At 40.7% G+C, this 24,094-nt stretch overlaps 1 protein-coding gene across 5 annotated transcripts in view; it reads left to right on the plus strand.

The window, feature by feature from the left end:
- Positions 1–24,094, plus strand: part of FAM13C (family with sequence similarity 13 member C) — an 84,751-nt gene that overhangs the window by 25,328 nt on the left and 35,329 nt on the right. For 3 of the 5 annotated variants that reach the window (XR_012711750.1, XM_075257516.1, XM_075257518.1), the window contains exons 3-4: positions 3,265–3,466; positions 19,383–19,495. Coding sequence is in view for 4 of the 5 variants with exons in the window: in XM_075257516.1 (XP_075113617.1) it covers positions 3,265–3,466; positions 19,383–19,495 (315 nt within the window). In the remaining variant the exon portion in view is untranslated. The remainder of the gene's footprint in view (positions 1–3,264; positions 3,467–19,382; positions 19,496–24,094) is intronic. The other 2 variants (XM_075257517.1, XM_075257519.1) reach the window with 1 other exon arrangement.

Genomic DNA, 24,094 nt, shown 5'->3' on the forward strand with positions numbered 1-24,094 from the left:
TTTGATAATACTAGAAAACTCCCAATATACTTAATGTGGCTAAACACAATGACTATAACATTTGCATACTGGGTTGAGAAACTTAGAGATGTCATATAAGTGAGGGTTCAATGTCTAGCACCCCCACCAACCAGCTGATTCCAGGAGCCATAGTGGTGGGAATAGCACAATGTATGGACCTGGCAGTACACTGCTCTCTCCATTGTGACTTACATCTATTTCCTTTGAGAACCAAAGATTGACCATGTTGATATCCGGCTACAAATGCTGGTGGACACCTAATACACAGACGGCTTTGTGTTCTGCTGAATCTGGTGGGTTTAGTGTAATGTACGGGCTCCTTTACTGAAGTTAGTTTTTATAGTGTTATACAATACATACAAAAATGCTGAACAGAAAACTCCCTTCCAATTGTTGAAATTAACAGAGAGTGAAAATGGGGTCAATATCCCCTTCCCTGTTACTCACACAGGTCCATACTTGGGCTCTTGTATGCAAAGCTCTTATGCAAGGACTTGGCTGTTCCTTTGTCTGGATCCAGAGGTTAACAAAATATCTGTCCGTCACTTTATTTTTTAATGGTTGTCTTTACAGTGGGAGAGGTTGTGGTGTATGTCAGACCCTGCACAGCCACCATCATGTTAGTAGAATAAATTCATTGGTGACCCCTGTACCCAGCCATAACTGTTCTGCAGGCAAAAGATAACTAAAGCAGCAGCATCTATACAATAGGAGAGCCCTGTATACAGCAACCAATACAGTCCAAAATTCTTTGCTAGTTTTTTCATATACAGTATTCTCTACTAGCCAGGGTAGTTTTTCTAATACTGAGCCCCAAATCCCCTGCATAGGCATAGATTGAAAAGATAACCTGCTGGGTATCAGTAGTGACTACTACATGGAGTTTACAGGATGCTGTGTTATGATTGAGCTCCCTCTAGTGGAGGCTGCAGGTAGCCAGCATGCTACCTACTATATAACTATGTCTGTGCAGGGGAATTGGAAATCTGTATCAAAACAATGACATCACAGAATTTTTGGCATATTTAGAATAAAAGTGCATAAATAGGAGCACTGAAGACCACCACCCATCCATTACACCACACAGTGAGTAGTGAAAACCCTCATGGACACGTTCTCCACTAGGCGGACAGATCTGCGCTATATAAAGGAGTATATTGCACTTTTCTGGATGGATTTCCAATAGACCTAGAATGCACTTTTTTTTTTACCTGGGTCTCTGATACATTGAAGTAAAAATAGGTTACAATTAAATCTCTAACTGGCTTTATTAAATCTGCATTTAATTCCATCTTTGATGTATTAATGGATCTCTTAGTCTGAGCTTTATTCATCATTGAATTGCAGAACATTATATCAATCCATCAGCCCTAAGCTTAATTGAAGTGATTTAGGCTACCATATATACCAAGAGGACATGAGTTAATTTAGAAAAGTTGCAAAGTGAGTGTAAAAATTATAAGGTGGAAATATATGATTGTATACCACAAAATGGTAAGCTTTCTGTGCTTGTCCTACTGGTAGTGGGATGTGTAATTTCTGATATTGAGTTCAGTATGCAGTAAGCTCCTGAGCTCCATCTAGTGGCCACTGCAGGCAGCTCGTGTATTGAGTTCAGATGATGGGCTTTGACCTCTATATCGTCAGACACACTTGGTATCCGAGGGGTGAAATTCACAGTACGTATACAATATTTAAGACCTAAATATTTTGTGATTATACAACATTTATTTAATTGCTGCAAGGTACACAGCCTGGATATTGCAGCAGCTGTAGTATAGGCCATTTTGTGGCTTGCTTCCTGAACTGAGGAGAAATAGTGATCCAAATTCCATTGATGTATCACTTACAAGTATTCAGATCGGGCAGCATAAATTTGCTTGACAGATTTTCTTATATTAGAATTCATGGAGACTTGTACCAATGTCAAGAATCGCTCCCCACCTTATAAGTAAACTGAAATGCAGCAGCATAACGTCTTGAGGCCACATGTAGCAAAACCCAGCTAAAATCTTTGGACTAATGAACTTTAGTCCATTAGTATCTGAATGGTGGGGGTCTGACACCGAAAGTGACTGCACTAGTCTGGGACGGACGGCTAGGTAAGGCTCAGTACACATGTGTGCATGGGACACCCACGGACACCATAGACCATAATGGTGTCCACTGTTTTTATACTGAAACTGGTAGAGAGAAAAGTCCTCCATGCAGGATTTTTCTCTCCGGTGGTTTCTGCGGCATGAATGTGAACTGTCCTGTCTGTGCTGTCCTTTCTATAGCGGTGGTGCTGGGGACTCTACACTGGGCTGCATTATCTTTTGGTTGTCAGCCAATACATAAATAGGACCTGACAATCCTGCCATCCATCCTACATAGATTATTATTCAGTTTTCCCAAGTTCCTGAATTGCAGATCTGCCTAGTCATTCAATGATAGAGGAGTGCAAGATGTTGATGGGTGTTAGGCTGCTGGGTGATAATCTCTATGGGGATTATACTGGCAGGGTATTAGTTGTCACCGAGTTCTCAGAGGAAGAGAAGAACTGGCTAAACTATCTTTCCTGCGTGCTGATCGGGATAGGATAGGATTAATTCGATTGTGGTTATTTAGTTCCGGACAACTGTCTTCATGTGTGGTGAGGCGTCTTGTGAGAACAAGGTTATGATGAATGGCCTTCTCACTAGGTTAACACAACACTAATGAGGTTAAGAAAGTTTAGTGGTTCTTTGCCTCCCAGCTCTTGCTATCAATTTGCAATGGAAAATCTAATTTGCAGCACTGACCCATGTCGTGTCATACATTGAGATTACTGTGGTTGCCACTTAACATCAGCGGCTGACAGCAATGTTGTTTCCTTTTGTATATGATGAACTTTTATTACCAGACATCAGTGTGAATCTGGAGCTCTATTGTACTACAGAAAACATGGAGACATAGCAGCACTCTTGTCTATAGGCTGTATCTGGTGCTGCATGAAGGTATAGACACAGGTGCAGGGTGCTTCGTCTGCATCATCATTGTGTTGGCATCCTATAATGGATCAGGATAATAGACAGTAATGACAGTAGTGTGACCCTGCCCTTGTACATTTTTCAGCCCATGGATAATTTTGAAAAATCTCGGACACCCCTTTTAATGCCTCTTCACATCAGGACATCAGTGACAATTATTTTGGACAGTAAATGGTTAATATAGCCATCCCTTAGGTGCATATTCTGTTTATTGTTGTGTCTTTCTAATTAGCAGAGATGACAATAACAAAGAAAACTACCCTCACAGAGCTACAGAACTGGAGGAAAATGCTGCATGTTCCCGGGACCTTCAGCACCACATGGACAAGAAGATGTTTGATGGCTCCAGCAGACATGGCATTGGGATTCTGCAATCAAAGCAGCCGAGATCAGGAGGCAGATCAGACAACGGGAAGATACATGAAGGAAACCAAGTAAGAGAAACATTATATAAATGTATTATAGTGCATGTGCATTATATAGCTATTCACAATGATAACGTGTCTAGTTGTGTATATGGTAGTTGTGTGTATATAGTTCACTGTCATGACTGCAATGGGCTGCTTGTATTATAAGGGAGTCTGTCTTGCTGAACATGGTGTCTGCAGGTAGCGTAATATAGAGTAAGCAAAGATGAGTGTCTATCTATCTATCTATCTATCTGTCTGTCTGTCTGTCTGTCTGTCTGTCTGTCTGTCTATCTATCTATCTATGGAACAAGACTCAGTATAACATGTATCCTGAGATTAAGTCATTAATAAAAAATAACTGGACAATCCCTTTAAGATATCTAGCTTCTACCTAAACATCAAGGGTATGTTCACATGTACTGAATACACTTCAGATGGAAGTGTATGTGGTAAACTGTGCAGTATATTAGTGCCAGGTGAGGACACCCTTATAAAGCAAATGGAAACACCACAAGAAAACCTAGTATTAATACAGCCTTAAAATTTTTTTAAAAAAATGCACCTTATTTTAAATGAAGAGGAGTCTTGAAGTCCCTTTCTCATGATAAAATAAGTAGTTATACATCAGCCGGATTAAGAGGCTTTTTACTGCTGTCCCTCTGATAATATTCCTGCTATCCACATACAAGTCCCTACAAAGTAGTGCTTTATTTTGGAACATCCTGATAATCCAATGATTATCCAGAAATAAATGAGGTGCGGCAAGTCGCCAAGTTAAAAGGTTCACAATGTGTCAGGAATGCCAGGTCTTTATACTGAAGCTTGAGCTTTGGAAACTTTAATAAATATATTTTTAGATATTGCTAGAATAGCAACTCCCCATCACATTGATGTTTTTGTAGTTGGCCTTTAAAGAAAGTGGAGAATATTTAATTTAATAAACCTATAACAAATCTTTAGTCTGTTTGCTCTCCCTAGTGGCAGCCTTAGGGTCCATTCACACTGACGCTGGGTTCACACCTGCGTTCAATGTGTCCGTACTATGGTTTCCGTCTTCTGCATGGCAGAAGACGGAAACCATAGACCGGGTCCGGCCGTGCGCGGCGGTGAGCGTTTTAGGCTCTCCGCCGCGAAACCGGATTTTTTTATCCGGACACAGAGTAGTGCATGTCCGACTCTGTGTCCGGATTATAAAACCCGGTTTCGCGGCGGAGAGCGCAAAACGCTCACTGCCGCGCACGGCCGGACAGCTTTCTCACCCATTCAAATGAATGGGTGAGAAAGTCTCCTGCAGGCTTCCGTCTCCTGCATCTGTTTTATGCAGGAAACGGAAACCTGCAATAAGGAAAGAAGAACGCAGATGTGAACGAGCCCTTTGTTTTTTGGTGCTGAATCCGCATCAGAATGCACGTAGAAAAAACGCCTCCCCATAGAGGTCACCAATCCTTTGTGCACACCTATACTAATGTCAAGCTGCCAGACAAAACGTAGCCATACAGAAATCCAGCAGGGTTGGTTCTCTGCTGACTGTTGGGTTGTGTTTGTGGCACCTTGCACATCACAGCGTGACCATTTTCACTATCATAAGTGGACCATGTTTAGTGGACTATGCCCTATTCTCATCAAACTAGCAGCTGTAAAGCATACTGCCCATATACTGCTCTTGCAGATGCCCCCTGCTTCTTGTATCCACCCATGAACGCATTCTCAATGTGTTCTCATCTACTATAATGTGAGGACAATGTGACACTGGAATGACTGTAGTAACCGTTAAAGCAAGTAAGGGGCCATATTCCCTGTAGTCTGGATCCTTTGGATGGTCTTAGCTCAGCAGTGCTGATGTTACAGTCCCCGGCCTTCCCGCAGCTGACCTAAGGTAACATTAAAGGTCCTGGAGGGACATGAATAGTTACTCTATAGGAGGGATCCAAGAAATGAAGGCCGTTTTGCAGTATAAAAGAAGTTCTCTAGCTATAAATGAGATGTAATGATTGAGTTTTCTTTCTAGTGAAATATCCTGAGCGGTTCATTTCTATGTAATTGCAGACCTCGCAGAAAGCATCCTATGATTTACAGCCACTTTCTCTGCTTTCAAGGCAGGTGTGTCTTTAAAGACCTGTACAGCAGGCTGCTGGAATCTGCTCATGCATTATGGAGGGGCCCGATTTTTTATAAGTAAATGGAAACATCCTGATGTTTGATTACTTAGGAAGCCCCCCGCGTCGCCAAAATCACTTTACTTTCTTTTTCTGCTTTTTAATTTGCTCATCAGCAACACAAGAGCCATTTTGCTTTCAGCAGCTGCACAATTCGGACAGTTATAAATAGGATCTGCAAGAGCGATCACAGCTGCATCCTATTTCACTGTATAAAGCACACTGAACTTCCAATCTGATGCGCCAAAAATCAACCAGTGTTTACAATGAGGCAGATAATCATCTATGGAACAGGCTTACAATCCTGTCTGATTCCTGGCATCAGGAGCGCTCAGTACTGTATCTAATCATTCAGACTCTTCTAACTATTCCCGAAATGGATCCATTTGTTTACTTCTATTATTGCTTTGTCATAGTTTTTGCATGATGTGCTCTCACGTTGCTTAGCAGATTGTAGGAGATGAGGTTGGATGGTGTTGATCTAGGGCAGGGGTAGGCAAACTTTTTTGTATGGCGTGCCAAATTAAAAAATAAAATCAAAGATGAGGTACTCGGCATGCTGTGCAATAATTGGAAGGCTCCCTAAATGTAAGTTATATAATGGGACTGTAATACAGAGCGTCATTACATCAGTATTACAACCCTGGCCCAATGCTGCGTTCGTACGTTCATTGGATCCTATTAAAAGCATCCATTATTGGGTAAAAAAAAACAAAAAGAGAAAAGCTGCGGGTTACAGCAGTCCTATGTAAGGAAAGAAGGGGGTCTAGGCTTTACATAAGGCTGGTGTAGTCCTGAGTTAAGATCATAAGATCACCTTCTTTCAGAGGACTTTACTAGATAGTAATAATCCTTTAAGATGTTGGAACTATAAGTTAACTGTAACAAAAATTGTACAGAGTTCTATGATTTGTCAGCCCTCTATATATGTTAGCCATATGAAAATAATTTTTGTACGAGTATTATAAGGAGCTATGAAACTTCTGCAGCTTTGCACAAGCTCAGCACTGCTACATGTTTATACTGTTTACTATCACACATACATTATATTACATTCTCTATATGTGTAGTCATCTATGATTTAATACATACATCACACAGCAGAAGCGAAGATTTGTCTCTTGTCTCTATTATATCATATTTTATGTCAGGGTTTTTTGTTTTGTGAGCTATTTATAGAGCTGTATCTTGTTTCAGTGATAGATTTGCATATGAAAATAACTTGCTAGGATATAGGCTGTCATAATACTTCCATTTTAGTCCGATGACAAAATAGAGATGTTGGTATGTGTGTTTGTTAAAGGGGTTGGCTATCTTATATGGAAAATAATAATAATAATAACAATAATCAGCTGCAAGGGTAATGTATTAAAAAAGATTCAGTACTAATTTCTCCATTTCCATTTCAGATGTGTCAGTTCTTACTTTTCTTCTTGTCTAGACCTATCCAGATAAGGCTGTATTCACATCTATGATAGTATTCATCTGTGTGTCTATGTGTAGCCACCCAGTGGTTGTGTTGTGGATTACAGCCTGGCCATGGTTTTGCTAGTATGTTGCAATATTGTATGATCAATGCAATATTCATATTGAATTAGATTCTTTACCTTCCATGTCACATATCAGCATAATATAATAGCTCAGTGCCATATATTAACTTTCCACAGTACCCAAAGCCAAATCCAGGATATAACCGAGTTAAATACAAAGGCAGGAAACAGAAGAATACTAAATAACACACATGAGCATTTGGTTATGTCAGTTTCACACCAGTGTTATGCGCCACATTTGTGTTATATTGGCCCTCCAAACCTAGATACATTTTTATGGAATGTTCACTTGGTTGAATTTGGAGCTGAATTTGAGGTGAATTCCGCTATAACATCAGCTCCAAATTCCACCTGAAATCTTCCTCCCATTCATTTCAGGCACTGATTTTTTTTTTTCCTCTAGTTGACTTTTTTTTAGCCACCAGATAAAATAAGCCCCATGTTCGATCGTCAGGTAGATTCTGCTTGATAACTTCCATTGAAGTGAATGAGAGGAGGAAAAATACCGCCTGGCCCGTGCGGACTTTGCAACTTCCGCAGCGGATTCAACAGCAAATTCTGCAGTGCAGTTTAGTCAGCTAGTAAAAATTCAGCTGTGTGAATGTACCCTTATAGTGGGTCTGTAATAGTCCAATAGACGTGACCATTGCCTTGCCTCTATATACCTCACCACGGTAAGCGAAAAGGAGTCACCACAATTGACCTCAAAATGTGAGCAAATGTGAAAAACATTGTTATTTTATAGGGAATGCAAGTATTTACCAATACCCACATCTCCTTTAGCCCAAGGCCCCGGCAGCAGGCCACAGCAAAAATGCTCTGCAGGCGTCAGAAACACGTCACGGTTTTTCCCGCAAAACTTTTCACATAAAGTCCACCTATGGGGAAATCACCAGCGTCCATGCCCTGGGGGTTCAAAGCACAGGTACAATGACTTTATTACTACTGTACAGGGTAACGTGTCTCTATACCATACTGATAGCATATCTCTTATATAACAGAGGTAGAACTATTGTAGGAAATCTCACAATTGACCATCACATCATGATCTTGACCATTACTTCTAGGATTACATATTGATGACCTATCCTTAGTATAGGTTCTGAATATTAGATTGGAGGAGGTCTAACATATCAAAATGGCAGCGGAGTACTTGATACACAGTGCTCTCTTTGAACAGAAGATCTGTGGGCGGACCCCCACTGATTTTGATATTCGTGACCTACCGGTATTCTAAGAAGAAGTCCTTTAACATATCTCATATTTATGCTATATTTTTGTATCTGGCCTCACAATATATTCCTGCGCCTATGTCTATTAGCACATAATAAATGACTAAGCCTAATGCTTTCTCCTGGGTTAACCGAGGCCACCTAAAGCTCCTGTAGATAAATGACATCTAATCAGTGTTTGCCTTGGCTCTTGTCCATTTCCTTCACACTGAGGTGATATACTTGAGATTATATAAAGGGGTTTATTTCACATTTACATATGACAGGCTGATAACCGCTATCACTGCATGGTCTGTAACAATATCAATAGAGTCGTGGAGGTCAGGCAGCACTAAGACCCATGATAGCAATGTCTGCACAATGTAATTGATTCATATTCTATGACAATGGACACATTTACTAAAAGTATCAAAGCACCTTTATCAGAAGTGTCATAAAACTACAAAATTAGGGCAGGCCTTAGCAAAATTGCTCACCGTACATGATACAGGTAGCATAATTCTTGGCATACTAGGCTTATTTTTTCCCTTGGTTGTATTCAAATGCGAGTCAAAGTGAATGGAAAGAGCTGCAGTACCATTTAGAGCCACTGCACAGTGCATGGAGCTGTTTTATTTAATAGTCAGACCTCCGCCAATCTGATATTATTGACCTGTTCCAAGGATAGGCAAGAGGCAGATTCCTCAAAAAGCGCCTCGCATTCATTCGGGGCAGTAGCTATTTTTTTTCCTATGCCATGACCTATCTTCAGGCGGATTCCACCACTACTGTACTATATGGGCCTGCAGTGGTCTATGAGCGCTATTCTACAGATCTGTATTACAGGCATATGCATGAGGCTTTACAATATATTTCTAGGTGTTTTATTTAATTTTAGGGGATTTATTACTGTGTAATTTATACAAGCGGAGGAAGCATGGAATATTGCTTATTAGTCACAACCTGAAAAAATACTAGCCACACTTAAGGTTTTAAAGAGGACCCCATCCACTAACTACAATCTTTCAAGAGGGTCTGCTCCACTGAGTCTGGCTCATTTGGAATCTTTTCTCTACCCCATCACCGTTCCCCAAAAATTACTTCTAATAGCTTCAGCACCATTATGCTCTGTACTGTCAGGTGGGCGTTCCTGGGCTGGAGCAGACAGACAAGGTCCACCCACCTGACAGAAAAGTGCATAACTGTGCTGAAACTATAAGGGTGCATTAACACAGAGTAACGTGCCGCGTGATGTGGCACGTATACGGCGTGTGAGACTTTGCGCGCCGTAAACGCTCCCATTGATTTCAATGGGAGGTAAGATCGTATACGCCGCGTTATTTTGCGGCCGTGATTTTGGCCGCAAAATCACGGCCGCAAAATAACGCGGCATATACGATTCTACCTCCCATTGAAATCAATGGGAGCGTTTACGGCGCGCAAAGTCTCACACGCTGTATACGTGCCACATCACGCGGCACGTTACTCTGTGTGAACGCACCCTAAGCTCAGGAATGGTGAGGGCTACAGAAAAAATTTCAATTGAACCACAATTAGTAAAGCAGCCCCTATTGAAAGGTCCTTTTTAATTGTTTATTGTAGAGGTTTGCTGTGCTATCATGTTTAGTAATTGGTCATGAAAATGGGAAAAAAAATTATATATATATATATATATATATATATATATATATATATATATATATATATTCTCATGCACTTGCATTCTAGACTCACGCTTGTCAGTAATGGATTTTTAGTATGGCTTGCACTTACACATATTGTACTACAGATGGGCAAATCCTTTGGGTCAGGTAAGTTCCTCTGTTGGGGTCAGTGGATATGCACTAATTGAAGCTCCTACTTTGGAGACCTGCCAGGAATATATTAGAGGATTTCATTAGCAACAGCCATAATAAATTCATATTGCCAATTAACTAGCTACAGTGACGGGGTTATACTTTAATGGGTATATTCACACTCAGCAGATATGTTGCAGAAATTTCTGCCACTGCCCCATGTCTCTGAACACGTCATTTTAGTCGTCTGTAAGCTCTTTTCCTCTAACATATATTACCTTCCATTTATTGGATTTTGAATTTGTATAGAAATTTGGCCCTTCTTCAGAATATATAATTTTTATTTTTTTTAATTCCACAATTGACTTGCCTACACAGACATGTTTGATGCTCACAGGCAGGTGAGAAAACACGAAAAGGAGAACCTGTCAAAGGATCATTTACTAGAGCTTTACATAGGGTATATATCGTTCATGCTGTAAGTGTGTAAAACATGGAAATTATCTGTAAAACTTTGTAAAACATCATTCTTGACATGCAAACAAGTAAAGTTAGCCTGCTTGGTTAGGTTTCACTGTAGATTGCAATGCATGTAAGAGAACAGTAGGTGGTGCATAGAGCTACCCTGCTCTCTCTCTACCCATCTATTTCTGTCTATCTTAATCTCATATCTACAGCTATATATCTATTTAAACAATGTATAATTCTGCCAGTAAAGGGGGGGGGGGGCAGGTGACTGCCGTGCATTTTGACAGGCTAAGCCACACGTTCTTGGCAGATGATGCTAAAAAAAAGTAACATTTAGCAAATCCAGTGTTTTTCAGACTTTTTAAGCTACATGAATTAAATGTCTGGTGCTCCTACTGAAATGAATGGGAGCTCTGTCCTCTGTCCACCACAGGTTATGCCCACATTCAGCCTGGCTGTGCGCAAGGAGAGAGCATTTCCCCCCGCCCACCCCGTTGTTAGGATTGTTGGGGGTCTTGGTGTTCAGACCTCCACTGATCAAGTATTTATTCTCTATTCAATGGGTAAAGATAAATACATTAGTTATTCCCCTTAATAATTGTGGCATATCTCGATCTGTCCGTGTGCCAAACCTGATAATTACGCAAACAAGGAACCTGCTTAGATTTTGGGTATAATTTATACCGACATTCTGCCTACTTATGAATTTCAGAGGACTCTAGAGTTGATTGTTCCACAGTGAGGAACTTTGTCCTCATATTTACTACAAGCACTACTAGGTATATAAGTAGTAGTTATAGCTATTTACTATAAACACTGATGGGTAGGTATATAAGTAGTGGTCACTGATAGGTATATAAGTAGTGGTTATAGCTATTTACTATAAGCACTGCTAGGTAGGTATATAAGCAGTGGTCACTGATAGGTATAGTAGTGGAGGTAGTGGAGATAGCTAGTTACTATAAGCATTGATAGGTATATAAGTAGTGGTCGTAGCTATTTAATGTAAGCACTGATAGATAGATATATAAGTAGTGGTCATAGCTATTTACTATACTGTAAGCACTGATACATGGGTATATAAGTAGTGCTCATTGATAGGTATATAAGTAGTGGTCATAGCTATTTACTATAAGCACTGATACATGGGTATATAAGTAGTGCTCATTGATAGGTATATAGGTAGTGGTCATAGCTATTTATTATAAGCATACAAAAATCTATGTACATTTGCATCCTGCCCCTATGTCTGTACATTTCCCGCATTCTCATTCGTATGGGAAATTGTTGCAGATTTTTAATAATACATAGGGATTTCAAGCAGATAATCTCAGCCACATCTGGATTTAGTCTGAGTGGCAAAATCTATGGACAAAGCAACTAAAAGGTGTCACCACAGATTATGGGGTCATTTAAAATTTTTCACCTGTGGAAACCTTCTATGTGGATGTGTGAAAGTAACCTATGTGTATGGTGCTGAATACTGCAGACATGTCAGGGGACAGGCCCTGAAATCCCTGCCTGTGCAGAACACAGGGCAGGAGGAGAAACTGGGAGATCTCACATCTACAGGAGGGAAGAAGATGGCCTGGAAAGTAAATGCTTACTGCCATACTGTGAGGGGATTCAGTATATGAGGGGCTGATACTGAGGAGATTTAGTATATGAGGGGCTGATCCTGAGAGGAGATTCAGTATATGAGGAGCTGATTCTGAGGAGATTCAGTATATGAGGGGCTGATACTGAGGAGATTCAGTATATGAAGGGCTGATACTGAGGAGATTCAGTATATGAGGGGCTGAACCTGTGAAGAGATTCAGTATATGAGGGGCTGATACTGAGGAGATTTAGTATATGAGGGGCTGAACCTGTGAGGAGATTCAGTATATGAGGGGCTGAACCTGTGAGGAGATTCAGTATATGAGGGGCTGATACTGAGGAGATTCAGTATATGAGGGGCTGATACTGAGGAGATTCAGTATACGAGGGGCTGATACTGAGGAGATTCAGTATATGAGGGGCTGAACCTGTGAGGAGATTCAGTATATGAGGGGCTGATAGTCTGAGGAGATTCAGTATATGAGAGGCTGATACTGAGGAGATTTAGCATATGAGGCCCTGATACTGTGAGGAGATTCAGTATATGAGGGGATAATTCTGAGGAAATTCAGTATATGAGGGGCTGATATTCTGAAGAGATTCAGTATATGAGGGGCTGATCCTGTGAGGAGATTCAGTATATTAGGGGATAATTCTGAGGAGATTCAGTATATGAGGGGATAATACTGAGGTGATTCAGTATATGAGGGGCTGATCCTGTGAGGAGATTCAGTATATGAGGGGATAATTCTGAGGAGATTCAGTATATGAGGGGCTGATACTGAGGAGATTCAGTATACAAGGGGCTGATACTGAGGAGATTCAGTATATGAGGGGCTGAACCTGTGAGGAGATTCAGTATACGAGGGGCTGATAGTCTGAGGAGATTCAGTATATGAGAGGCTGATTCTGGGGAGATTTAGCATATGAGGCCCTGATACTGTGAGGAGATTCAGTATATGAGGGGATAATTCTGAGGAGATTCATTATATGAGGGGCTGATAGTCTGAAGAGATTCAGTATATGAGGGGCTGATCCTGTGAGGAGATTCAGTATATGAGGGGATAATTCTGAGGAGATTCAGTATATGAGGGTATAATACTGAGGAGATTCAGTATATGAGGGGCTGATACTGAGGAGATTCAGTATACGAGGGGCTGATAGTCTGAGGAGATTCAGTATATGAGGGGCTGATCCTGTGAGGAGATTCAGTATATGAGGGGATAATTCTGAGGAGATTCAGTATATGAGGGGATAATACTGAGGTGATTCAGTATATGAGGGGCTGATACTGAGGAGATTCTTTATATGAGGGGCTGATACTGAGGAGATTCAGTATATGAGGGGATAATTCTGAGGAGATTCAGTATATGAGGGGCTGATCCTGTGAGGAGATTCAGTATATGAGGGGCTGATAGTCTGAGGAGATTCAGTATATGAGGGGATGATTCTGAGGAGATTTAGTATATGAATTAGCCATATTTTTCCTCCCCCTTTCCCCAAGAGAAGCATTAATAAGGTTTGACTGGTAATGGAGGGCTCAGCAGGATGCTAACTATTTTCTTGTAAACATCTTAAGACTAGAGGGAGCTGTAGCTGGTCTTTACTATAGTGGGGGCATACAAGGCAATTCAGCTGCATGAAGTGAGATGGGGGAGGACTAGAAACCTCCCAAGCCAGAGGGGAGATAGAAACCAGCCTGCCTGAAGGAAGGAGGCGGAGCTAAGGAGACAGTGAGGAGATGGAGGATACAGGGAGACTGCTGGTGAGATGTGAGGGACTGCTGTATATAGTGAAGCAATGGTAGGGGAAGGGGAGAGAGATGAGAAATTATCCTGAGAGCAGGCCATGATGTGAGGGGGGCTGTGAGATCACCACTTATCCATCTTGAAGATGACAAAATGATTAAAAGTGTATTTATTCCATTTGCCGGTGTTTCTGTTCCCGCCATTGTAGCATCATTGTTTTCCTCTTACAGTTAACTGTTGACGTGCCAAGCAAACATTTGGCGTACTAGGGAACATCCACCACTGACTAACCACCATTATCATATTATGCGTTATCAGACTCATGGATGTTAAATCTGCTTCGCTTCCCTGTTATACGTAATACCGTCCCCGTATTCCTACATTACTAGGCTTACCTATCACTCAGGAGTGTGGGAAAGCTGGGTGACCAACCCTGTTATGTCATGTGTATAGTCTCTGTTTGGCCTCCACGCACAGTCACAGTGAGAATATACTTTTGCATGTTATAAATAAAAGAAAAACTATATAAAGAAACAAAAAACTTTTTTTAATACTTAATTTTCTTAGGTAACAGTATTGAATACCCTGACTTTTGGAGGTGCTACTGTAGTATCTGTGACTACATCATTACAGGGCAAGGCTAGTAAGCAGTAATATCTGGGACTGCATCATTACAGGGAGCAATAGGGAAACAGTATTATCTATACTTACATCATTACAGGGAGAGATAGGGAAACAGTACTATCTGTACTTACATCATTACAGGGAGAGATAGGGAGACAGTACTATCAGTACTTACATCATTACAGGGCAAGGCTAGTAAGCAGTAATATCTGGGACTGCATCATTACAGGGAGCGATAGGGAAACAGTATTATCTATACTTACATCATTACAGGGAGCAATAGGGAGACAGTACTATCTGTACCTACATCATTACAGGGAGATATAGGGAGACAGTACTATCTGTATTCTCCTAATTATAGGAAGAGATAGGAAGTTAGAAACCTGTATTCTCCTCATAACAGGGAGAGATAGGAAGTCAGTTCTGTCTGTTCTCTCCTAATAAGAGGAAGATATCAGAAGGCAGTACTATCTGTACTCTTCTCATTACAGGACAAGACTGGTAAGCAGTAGTATCTGCAACTACATCATGATAGAGAGAGATAGGGTGACAGTTCTATCTGTACTTACCTCATTACAGGGCAAGATTGGTAAACTGTACTATCTGTGACTACATTACAGGGAGGTATCATTATCTGTACTTACCTCATTACAGGAGGAAATAGGGAGGTAGTACTAGCTGTACTAACATCATTACAGACATAACTAATGAGGCAGTACTATGTGTATACAGTGTTGGCCAAAAGTATTGGCACCCCTGCAATTCTGTCAGATAATACTCATTTTCTTCCAGGTATGGTGTGGTATTATTATCTTCATTTAATTTGTCTTCAATGGAAAACCACAAAAAGAATTGTCAAAAAGCCAAATTGGATATAATTCCACACCAAACATAAAAAAGGGGGTGGACAAAAGTATTGGCACCGTTTGAAAAATCATGTGATGCTTCTCTAATTTGTGTAATTAACAGCACCTGTTACTTACCTGAGGCACCTAACAGATGGTGGCAATAAATAAATCACACTTGCAGCCAGTTGAAATGGATTAAAGTTGACTCAACCTCTGTCCTGTGTCCTTGTGTGTACCACATTGAGAATGGAGAAAAGAAAGAAGACCAAAGAACTGTCTGAGGACTTGAGAAGCAAAATTGTGAGGAAGCATGAGCAATCTCAAGTCTACATGTCCATCTCCAAAGACCTGAATGTTCCTGTGTCTACAGTGCGCAGTGTCATCAAGAAGTTTAAAGCCCATGGCACTGTGGCTAACCTCCCTAGATGTGGATGGAAAAGAAAAATTGACGAGAGATTTCAACGCAAGATTGTGCAGATGGTGGATAAAGAACCTCCACTAACATCCAAACAAGTTCAAGCTGCCCTGCAGTCCGAGGGTACAACAGTGTCAACCCATACTATCTGTTGGCCTCTGAATGAAAAGGGACTGTATGGTAGGAGACCCAGGAAAACCCCACTTCTTACCCAGAGACATAAAAAAGCCAGGCTGGAGTTTGCCAAAACTTACCTGAGAAAGCCAAAAACGTTTTGGAAGAATGTTCTCTGGTCAGATGAGACAAAAGTAGGAAAAGGCATCAACATGGAGTTTACAGGAAAAAAAGAGGCCTTCAAAGAAAAGAACACGATCCCTACAGTCAAACATGGCGGAGGTTCCCTGATGTTTTGGGGTTGCTTTGCTGCCTCTGGCACTGGACTGCTTGACCGTCTGCATGGCATTACGAAGTCTGAAGACTACCAACAAATTTTGCAGCATAATGTAGGGCCCAGTGTGAGAAAGCTGGGTCTCCCTCAGAGGTCATGGGTCTTCCAGCAGGGCAATGACCCAAAACACACTTCAAAAAGCACTAGAAAATGGTTTGAGAAAAAGCACTGGAGACTTCTAAAGTGGCCAGCAATGAGTCCAGACCTGAATCCCATAGAACACCTGTGGGGGAGAGATCTCTTGATGGCAGTTTGGAGAAGGCCCCCTTCACATCTCAGGGACCTGGAGCAGTTTGCCAAAGAAGAATGGTCTAAAATTCCAGCAGAGCATTGTAAGAAACTCATTGATGGTTACTGGAAGTGGTTGTTCGCAGTTATTTTGTCTAAAGGTTGTGCTACCAAGTATTAGGCTGAGGGGGCCAATACTTTTGTCCGGCCCATTTTTGGAGTTTTGTGTAAAATGATCAATGATTTGACTTTTTTTTCATTCTCTTTTGTGTTTTTTCATTGCAAGCAAAATAAATGAAGATATTAATAAAAAAGAGTTTGTGCTTGCAGTCATTTTCTGGAAGAACATGAGTATTATCTGACAGAATTGCAGGGGTGCCAATACTTTTGGCCAACACTGTATCTTCATGTACCAGTATCCTAGAAGGCTGGTTTATTACCGCACTGGGGTTGAAAGGTAAAAGCGTACACAGAATATCTTCATAGGTCTTGGGAGATATATTGGATCCCCACATACTACAGGGAAGAGTAGCAGAAAATGCAGTGAAGGCAGCAAAAAAAAAATTTACTATTTTTTTTCTGCAAACACCCAATTTGCCCCCCCCCCCAAATCTCTACTCCTTATGGGCGCACAAAGCATAATAAATATGCCCTAGGAGTCTAACTGAGAACACCACAATTTATTTCTGTAAAATTTAATTTGTTGCCCCCATATCGTCCCACAGGCATACGGTGATACAGTAGTGTAGACCCCTAGGCAGCATTATTACAGCTTCATACTACACAGCCGTGCACATGAGTCCTCACAGGGGCTCACATATTCATCCTAATTTCACTAGATATGGTTTATTGATGCACTGCTGTAAAGGAAAATCATCCCTCCGAATTGTATCCAAGTTTATTAATACAGCCAATTTACATCAGTCCTCGAGAAATACAGCAGTACTTTAGGCCAAATAATAAAAGACGACAAGACAAAGGCGGTGTAAGTAATTCATTTTATCATTTTTCACATTGTGTATTATACCTATTCCATCATTTTAATTTACTGTATACAAGAGAACGTCTGCCGAGAAGCATCCAGCTACCAGACAGAAATGCAGTGTCATTTAGTACTGTGTTAATGTGGTTTTTTTTTCTCTAAGTGATTGATCTGTTCCATTTGTGTCTAGTTTAGTGTCATTTCTGTTCTGCTCTGTTTTTATCAAATGCATCCATACAACATGTATGTGACATGGTGCCGTGTGTACCCAGTGCAAGATAGCCAGATCCTTCTCATTCTATAGGCGACATGAAACTGCTCAGGGCTGTAATTATCCTACAAGACATGTACAGATAGTGGAGCCAAGGTGCAAAGAAGAGAAAAGGAAGGAATCAAAGACAGAAGGGTGCTGTCATATGTTATCACTGACTATGACACAACTAATAGGTTTATAAGTTGTGGCAATGATAGGTACAACTGGATGTGTCAATTAACCATAATATTGATATCTATCCAAAGGCAACATGAACCCAAAACATTGCAAGGATATTAAGAAAATAATGAATTGGATGAGTTACTTTTTTTCCAATACATTCATCTTTCCTCCAGCATCAGACCCACTCACTTCGTATTCTAGTTATAGTAGCTGAAGGTGCAGGGACCAGTAAAGCATACCTGTCATCTTGCTGAAAGCAATTCTTGCATTTATAGCGATTGTTTGCTCTTTCACCTTACATAGCCCCCATCTTGTCGCACTTTTAGTTTCCCTTTCCATTGCAGTCAGTGTGTCTGTAGCGTGAGGGAATCTGCCATCAGTGTAGTTCCTGAATTCCCATAATGCATTGCACATGTATTTGGCCAAGGTGAAGAGTACTTCCTCTGATATTAACCCTTTTCTGCCCGCCAATTAAAGCCAGCTACAATGTTTTGACTCTGTCTGAAACCACAACTATCCTGTGTGTCCGATACATGCAGCCTGGAAGTACATGTGCTAGTCAACCTCTGCACAATGTATTAGAGTTATTGTTAGTGCTGTCTATGTGGGAGCTGTGAAACAAGGCCACAAAATCTTGCTTCTTGGAATTTGCCCTCACGTGTGTGATGCTACCTATAGTAATGCCTATATAATGTGTCTTGCCTCTCTAGGACACACAGGATAGTTGTGGCTGTAGATTAATATTAGAGGCAATGCTGTGTATTGTGAAAAGGAGATCTCAAAGGAGGAGAACAGTGCTTTTCACTATAAAAGTAGAGCCCCACCACTATTTCTTGTACTCTGTCTCAATGTCTCTGCTGTTAGAGACGGACTTTGCATAGCAATAGAGAGTGGACAGCAAGTTGGGTATAATTTTAGGCAAATAATTGTTTTTTTACATTTAATCATGCTCCTATGAATACAATTTAGTTGAAATGACCGTGACCATCAGGCATACACAGCCGTGTATATAGGCAGTGTTTATAGCATCACTGTATAAATCAATGATGTGCTGATCCTGGTCTGTTTACAGAGGGCTCTGGATTCTGGAACAATACCCCATCACTTTTTTTTTTTTTATAAAGCAATGCTCCCAAAATGTGCTGCTGTCTACGGCTCACAGTGGCCGGTGTCATATTCTGTCTGTACAAATGTGTTTGTGTTTTTGTATTGAGGTAGCAAAGCTGCTTTGTTGGACAGCCCAGGCTCAGGTGGTGTTCCCTTTCTGTTCCCAAATTATCCGGAGCATTTGAGCTCTTTTCCAGAGAGATCACTTTCCCTTCACAGACGGACAAATAATTCTCTCTTCTCTCTCTCTCGCTCTCTTTTTTGTTCTGTCGGCTACAAAAATAGAATAATTCTGACTGCTTATTTTATATTTGTTTCTTCCAGGAAATCGAGACTGTAAGTCAATGCCTTCCCGAAATCTGGACTACTAAAGGGATGACATCTCATGACCATAGCCCTCATGTGTCTTTGAGAGGAGCCCCAGATTTTCAGACAAGGTACTTCTCTCTTTTTAGAACTTAGTAGACATTATGTAACTTCCAGGACAACTTAACAATGCTGAGCAGTGGCAGTGATAAAGTGTCTAGATAACACTGTTTGACCATGTGAATGACAAATGACAATAAAACAAACCAGCAGGAGGTGCAAAGTGTTCTCCAGTACAGGCTTTAGGTTTCTATTTGTACAGGAGCCTCAGTGTGTTGCCAATTTCCTAATCATGTCCTATTTATTTGAGGTTTCTATTCAAGGGTATAGCTAAAGCCTGAGACTGAACTGGATGTACTGTAGAGAATACAGAGCTAATGTTTAATGAGGCATATTCTGTGGGTGAGGGATTCTCATCCATGTGCTAAAATGTAGTTAAAAGAATACATAGCAGTACAGTACAGCCCCCAGGGTACATATTGTTTATATCTGATCATACAAGTATTCGTTTGCCTCCAATTTGACTAGTTTTCCCGTTGTCTACCACCACCAAAATTGCTTCTAAATCAGTTATATGCTGGTGTATGTGCTGCTAGTGCCACAGTGAAAGCTGAGAAAATGCAAATGAGTTGTTTGGTGCACATGGGCATTGGCATGTTTTTTGCCTATGTTCGTTCACAGGTCCTCGAGTACACCGAACAAATTAAAAGTAAATTTTCTCTGAAACAACCTTGAACTTGATCACAAAAAACTATGCCCACCATGTCATCAGTCACCCCTACAACAGCAGATAAGTGTTTTAGAAGCCATTTTGGTGATGGTAGACTCCATTTAGCAGTGGCCATACACAATAGATGTATGTCGAAGGAACCTTGTGATATTATAGTTAGTGGGCCACCTAAATTTCTCCAGATGTCAAGGAGAGTAACATCAAGCGTGTGGATTTCAGCTTATCCTATAGTTTTGTTCTGGGGGGCATAAGCTACTAATATATGCATTATCTGCCAAACCAAGGACAATAATAAAACTACATTTTATTTATATAGCGCCAACGTATTCCGTAGCGCTTAACAAATTGTAGGGTTCAAGTACAGGCAAAAAGAGACATTACAGAGTAAAGGTCAATTCACACAGATGGGACTGAGGGCCCTGATCGTAAGAGCTTACATAGCTGTGCTGAATGGGTATTTGACTGACGGGTACCTCATCTGTATGGCGGTATAGGTCATAAACAATAAGTTATCTACAACAATCAGAATTCACTTCTTAGTGGGAATATATTCTGGTCACTGCATATATAATGTACAGAAACTGCCATGTTTTATCAGTGATGACCAGGAAATATTTTCTAGTCCTCTTTGTTTAGCAACTTATCACCTATTCACAAGATCAGTTCAGGCCTGATAGGTCTGACCCCAATGATCACAAGGGGTCCCGAGTCTTCACATTTAAATAGCGCAGTGGTCGCACATGTCCAATTAATTCTATGCGACTGATAGCAAGATGGCTGAGTACAGGACTGTGCAGAGGGAAGTGACACTCTCATTGCTGAATATGGGTCAGGGTTATATTTAACCTGCTCACATGTACAATGGGTTTATTTCGAGTTCCTGAGTCTATGACTTGTACTGTACAGTACGGGCTTGTTTTTCCTTATTTTAACTGTTTATACATTTTTCTACTTCATACAAAATGTACGAAGTCACCAGAGCTGAGCTTTACTCATGGCCTTGTAACTGCTGTTTGTTAATGGACTGTACAATCTCATACTGTTCAGCGTGTCAAGGTCCCTAATGAGATTGCTATTAATGTCGTTTTTCAGAATCATGGCATTGATCGCCAATCTTTACTTATCAGATCTCTTGACACACGTACTGATCAGTTGTTTTATAGGTCTGTGCAGCTTCCACAGTGGCCCATACACCCAAATGCTATATACATAGTAGCAGCTATTTTGGATATTGCATATTGCGATTGTCTGCCTGCTTAGATACATAGTTTATAAGACTCTAGAAGTTATGACCTATAACATGTTCTATGTTCTATTATGGGATGCTTTGTGTCTTCCCCTAACCTTGTCCCAAGCTGTACAGATAAGCTCATGTATACATGTATATTATAGCTACTGTTTGTTGAGTAATAGTTATCATATGATCATATAGTGGCCAAAGTAAACAAGTCAGTTTCTTATCTTACTGACCGAACTGGTTCTTGGGTGTTGTGAAACGTCTTGGCCATTCCAACCACTAGAGCTGTTTTTGATCTCCCTGGTATAAGGTAGATAAATACAGGTAAGCGGGTAACATGACTTCTATGTTGAGTATATCTGAACTGGCACCAAAAATTCCTCCTGCAAGTATCTTCTTTCCTTTCTGAAATTCACTATATAAAAAGTAATAAATGATTTGGCAAAGGTAGTAAGATGGCAGGCCTCTGTCCGGTCACCATCTGTGGGTTTCCCTAAATTTTCCATTTGATTCCCCTTTCAGTTCCTATTGTTAATAACGGATTCTATATATCATATGCAGAATGCTAACAATGACAGATTCATGATATAAAGTATCTGGATTTTTTCTGGAAGATTCTTGTACAAAACATTTCTAAAACATCATCATATTGGAGAATTGCTGTATCTGCATTTCCTTTATAAGGGTGCATTCACACTGAGTAAACGCTAGCTTATTCTGAACGTAAAACACGTTCAGAATAAGCGGCGTCTAAAGCAGCTCCATTCATTTCTATGGGAGTGGGGATACGAGCGCTCCCCAAAGAAATGAATGGGCTGCTTCTTTCACTCCGTGCAGTCCCATTGAAGTGAATGGGGAGTGCCGGCGTGTACGCTCCGGCATGAGCAGAGCTTGCCGTATACGCCGGCACTCCCCATTCACTTCAATGGGACTGCACGGAGTGAAAGAAGCAGCCCATTCATTTCTATGGGGAGCGCTCGTATCCCCGCTCCCATAGAAATGAATGGAGCTGCTTTAGACGCCGCTTATTCTGAACGTGTTTTACGTTCAGAATAAGCTAGCGTTTACTCAGTGTGAATTCACCCTTATAGACACATATCACCTATCAAGTATTCATTTTTTTTCAAGGCATTTTGCTGACATGACATTATTTTGTAATATGATATTTTTCCAATATGTGAATAAACAGTACTAACCAATAACTACACAGTGGATATTCTAAAGAAGTCAGAGCCATACAGATCTGCCATTGTGTCACATTTGTAGACTTTCAACAGAGTCCCTTTCTAGTTGTTAAGCCAAGGTTACAGATGGCGGCACAGATATGTTTAGCTGACAAGGTGGTCTGGTAACACATGATCAAATCCTGATCTTAGCACTTAACACATGACTTAAATATAAACATGCATTGTAACCATGTGTACAAGCCCTTAAAGGGGTTGTCTAGGATATATTTTTTTTTTAAATTCGGCTGAGGGAAGTGAAAATAATAATTAAAATATACACACTCACCTGTCCCTGGTGCTCCGTTGTTCTTCCAGCACGGTTCGGTCCTGCTTTTTCATTGTCTTTTTGGCCTCAGCAGTAATGTGCGGCAGGGACTTCTGCTGAAAGAAAACAACCAAGCAGCAGGACCGCACTGGGAGGTAGTGCAGCACCAGTGGCAGGTGAATTTGTTTGTATAACCTCCTCCAGCCTAATTCAAAAATTACATTTATTCTGGACAACCCCTTTAAGGATGTTTCCAGGCTAAAATTATTGATGAATAGATGATCATTATCAGATCAGCAGCGGTCCAACACAGCAACCCCACCAATCAGCTGTTCTCAACCACTCATATACAGGAAAGGGAGTAGTAAGCAGATAGCGCCCCTCTCTGTGTAGTGATCAAACAGAGTCACTACAGCCTGGCTCTTATTCAGGTGAATGGGAGCTGATTTGCAGTGACGTTTTCTACACAGAGAATGGAGCTGTCTGCTTCCTATTTCATTCTCTGTGTATATGTGGGTGAAAACAGTTGATCAAAGGCGTGCTGGGTGTCAGACCCTTCTTAGTCTGATAGGCCTATCCTATGGCCATTTTCTGAACCAATGAGACAGCCACAGAATCAAAATGAATTATGGAAATTATTCTGTAATTTTGTCAGAAGAGCTTCATTTGCGGCTTGTTAAAAAAAAGCACTGCCATTTTGTCATTACCTCACAGGGGAGAATTTGTACCCTTCAATGTATAATATAATAGGAGTGTCTGTGACCGCGATTTGCAAAAACCATGTGTCGATTTGACGTTTTGCCTTGTGTGGCTAGTTACAATTATTGTTCTCTGCATGTATGGTGTTATAAGGTGGAACAATCTATACATAAAGACTTGTGTTCACAAAGACGCATTTCCATCTTCAGTAATTTACAGGAAAAGTAATGTAGATTTAACAAATCCATAGACCATTTTCATGGCACCCTGCACTTGTATTGTCTGCAGCAGCAATGGCTGCAATTTTGCACCTGTTTTACCAAAGTGAATACAAATTCTCAGTCCATTAAAGGATTTTTTGCTTATTAAGAGATTTTTACAGAGATTTGTCATCTAAAAATAAATCCTAGAGAATTGCTGTAGCATTGGATAAGCATTGCTTATCTCACCGGGGTATTAAAACCCATTGGTGTTGTGGAGGGTAGAAAATACCAGAAAAGGCATCTGTAGTGT

This window comes from Leptodactylus fuscus, chromosome 10, assembly GCF_031893055.1.
Source record: "Leptodactylus fuscus isolate aLepFus1 chromosome 10, aLepFus1.hap2, whole genome shotgun sequence".
NCBI lineage: Eukaryota > Metazoa > Chordata > Amphibia > Anura > Leptodactylidae > Leptodactylus > Leptodactylus fuscus.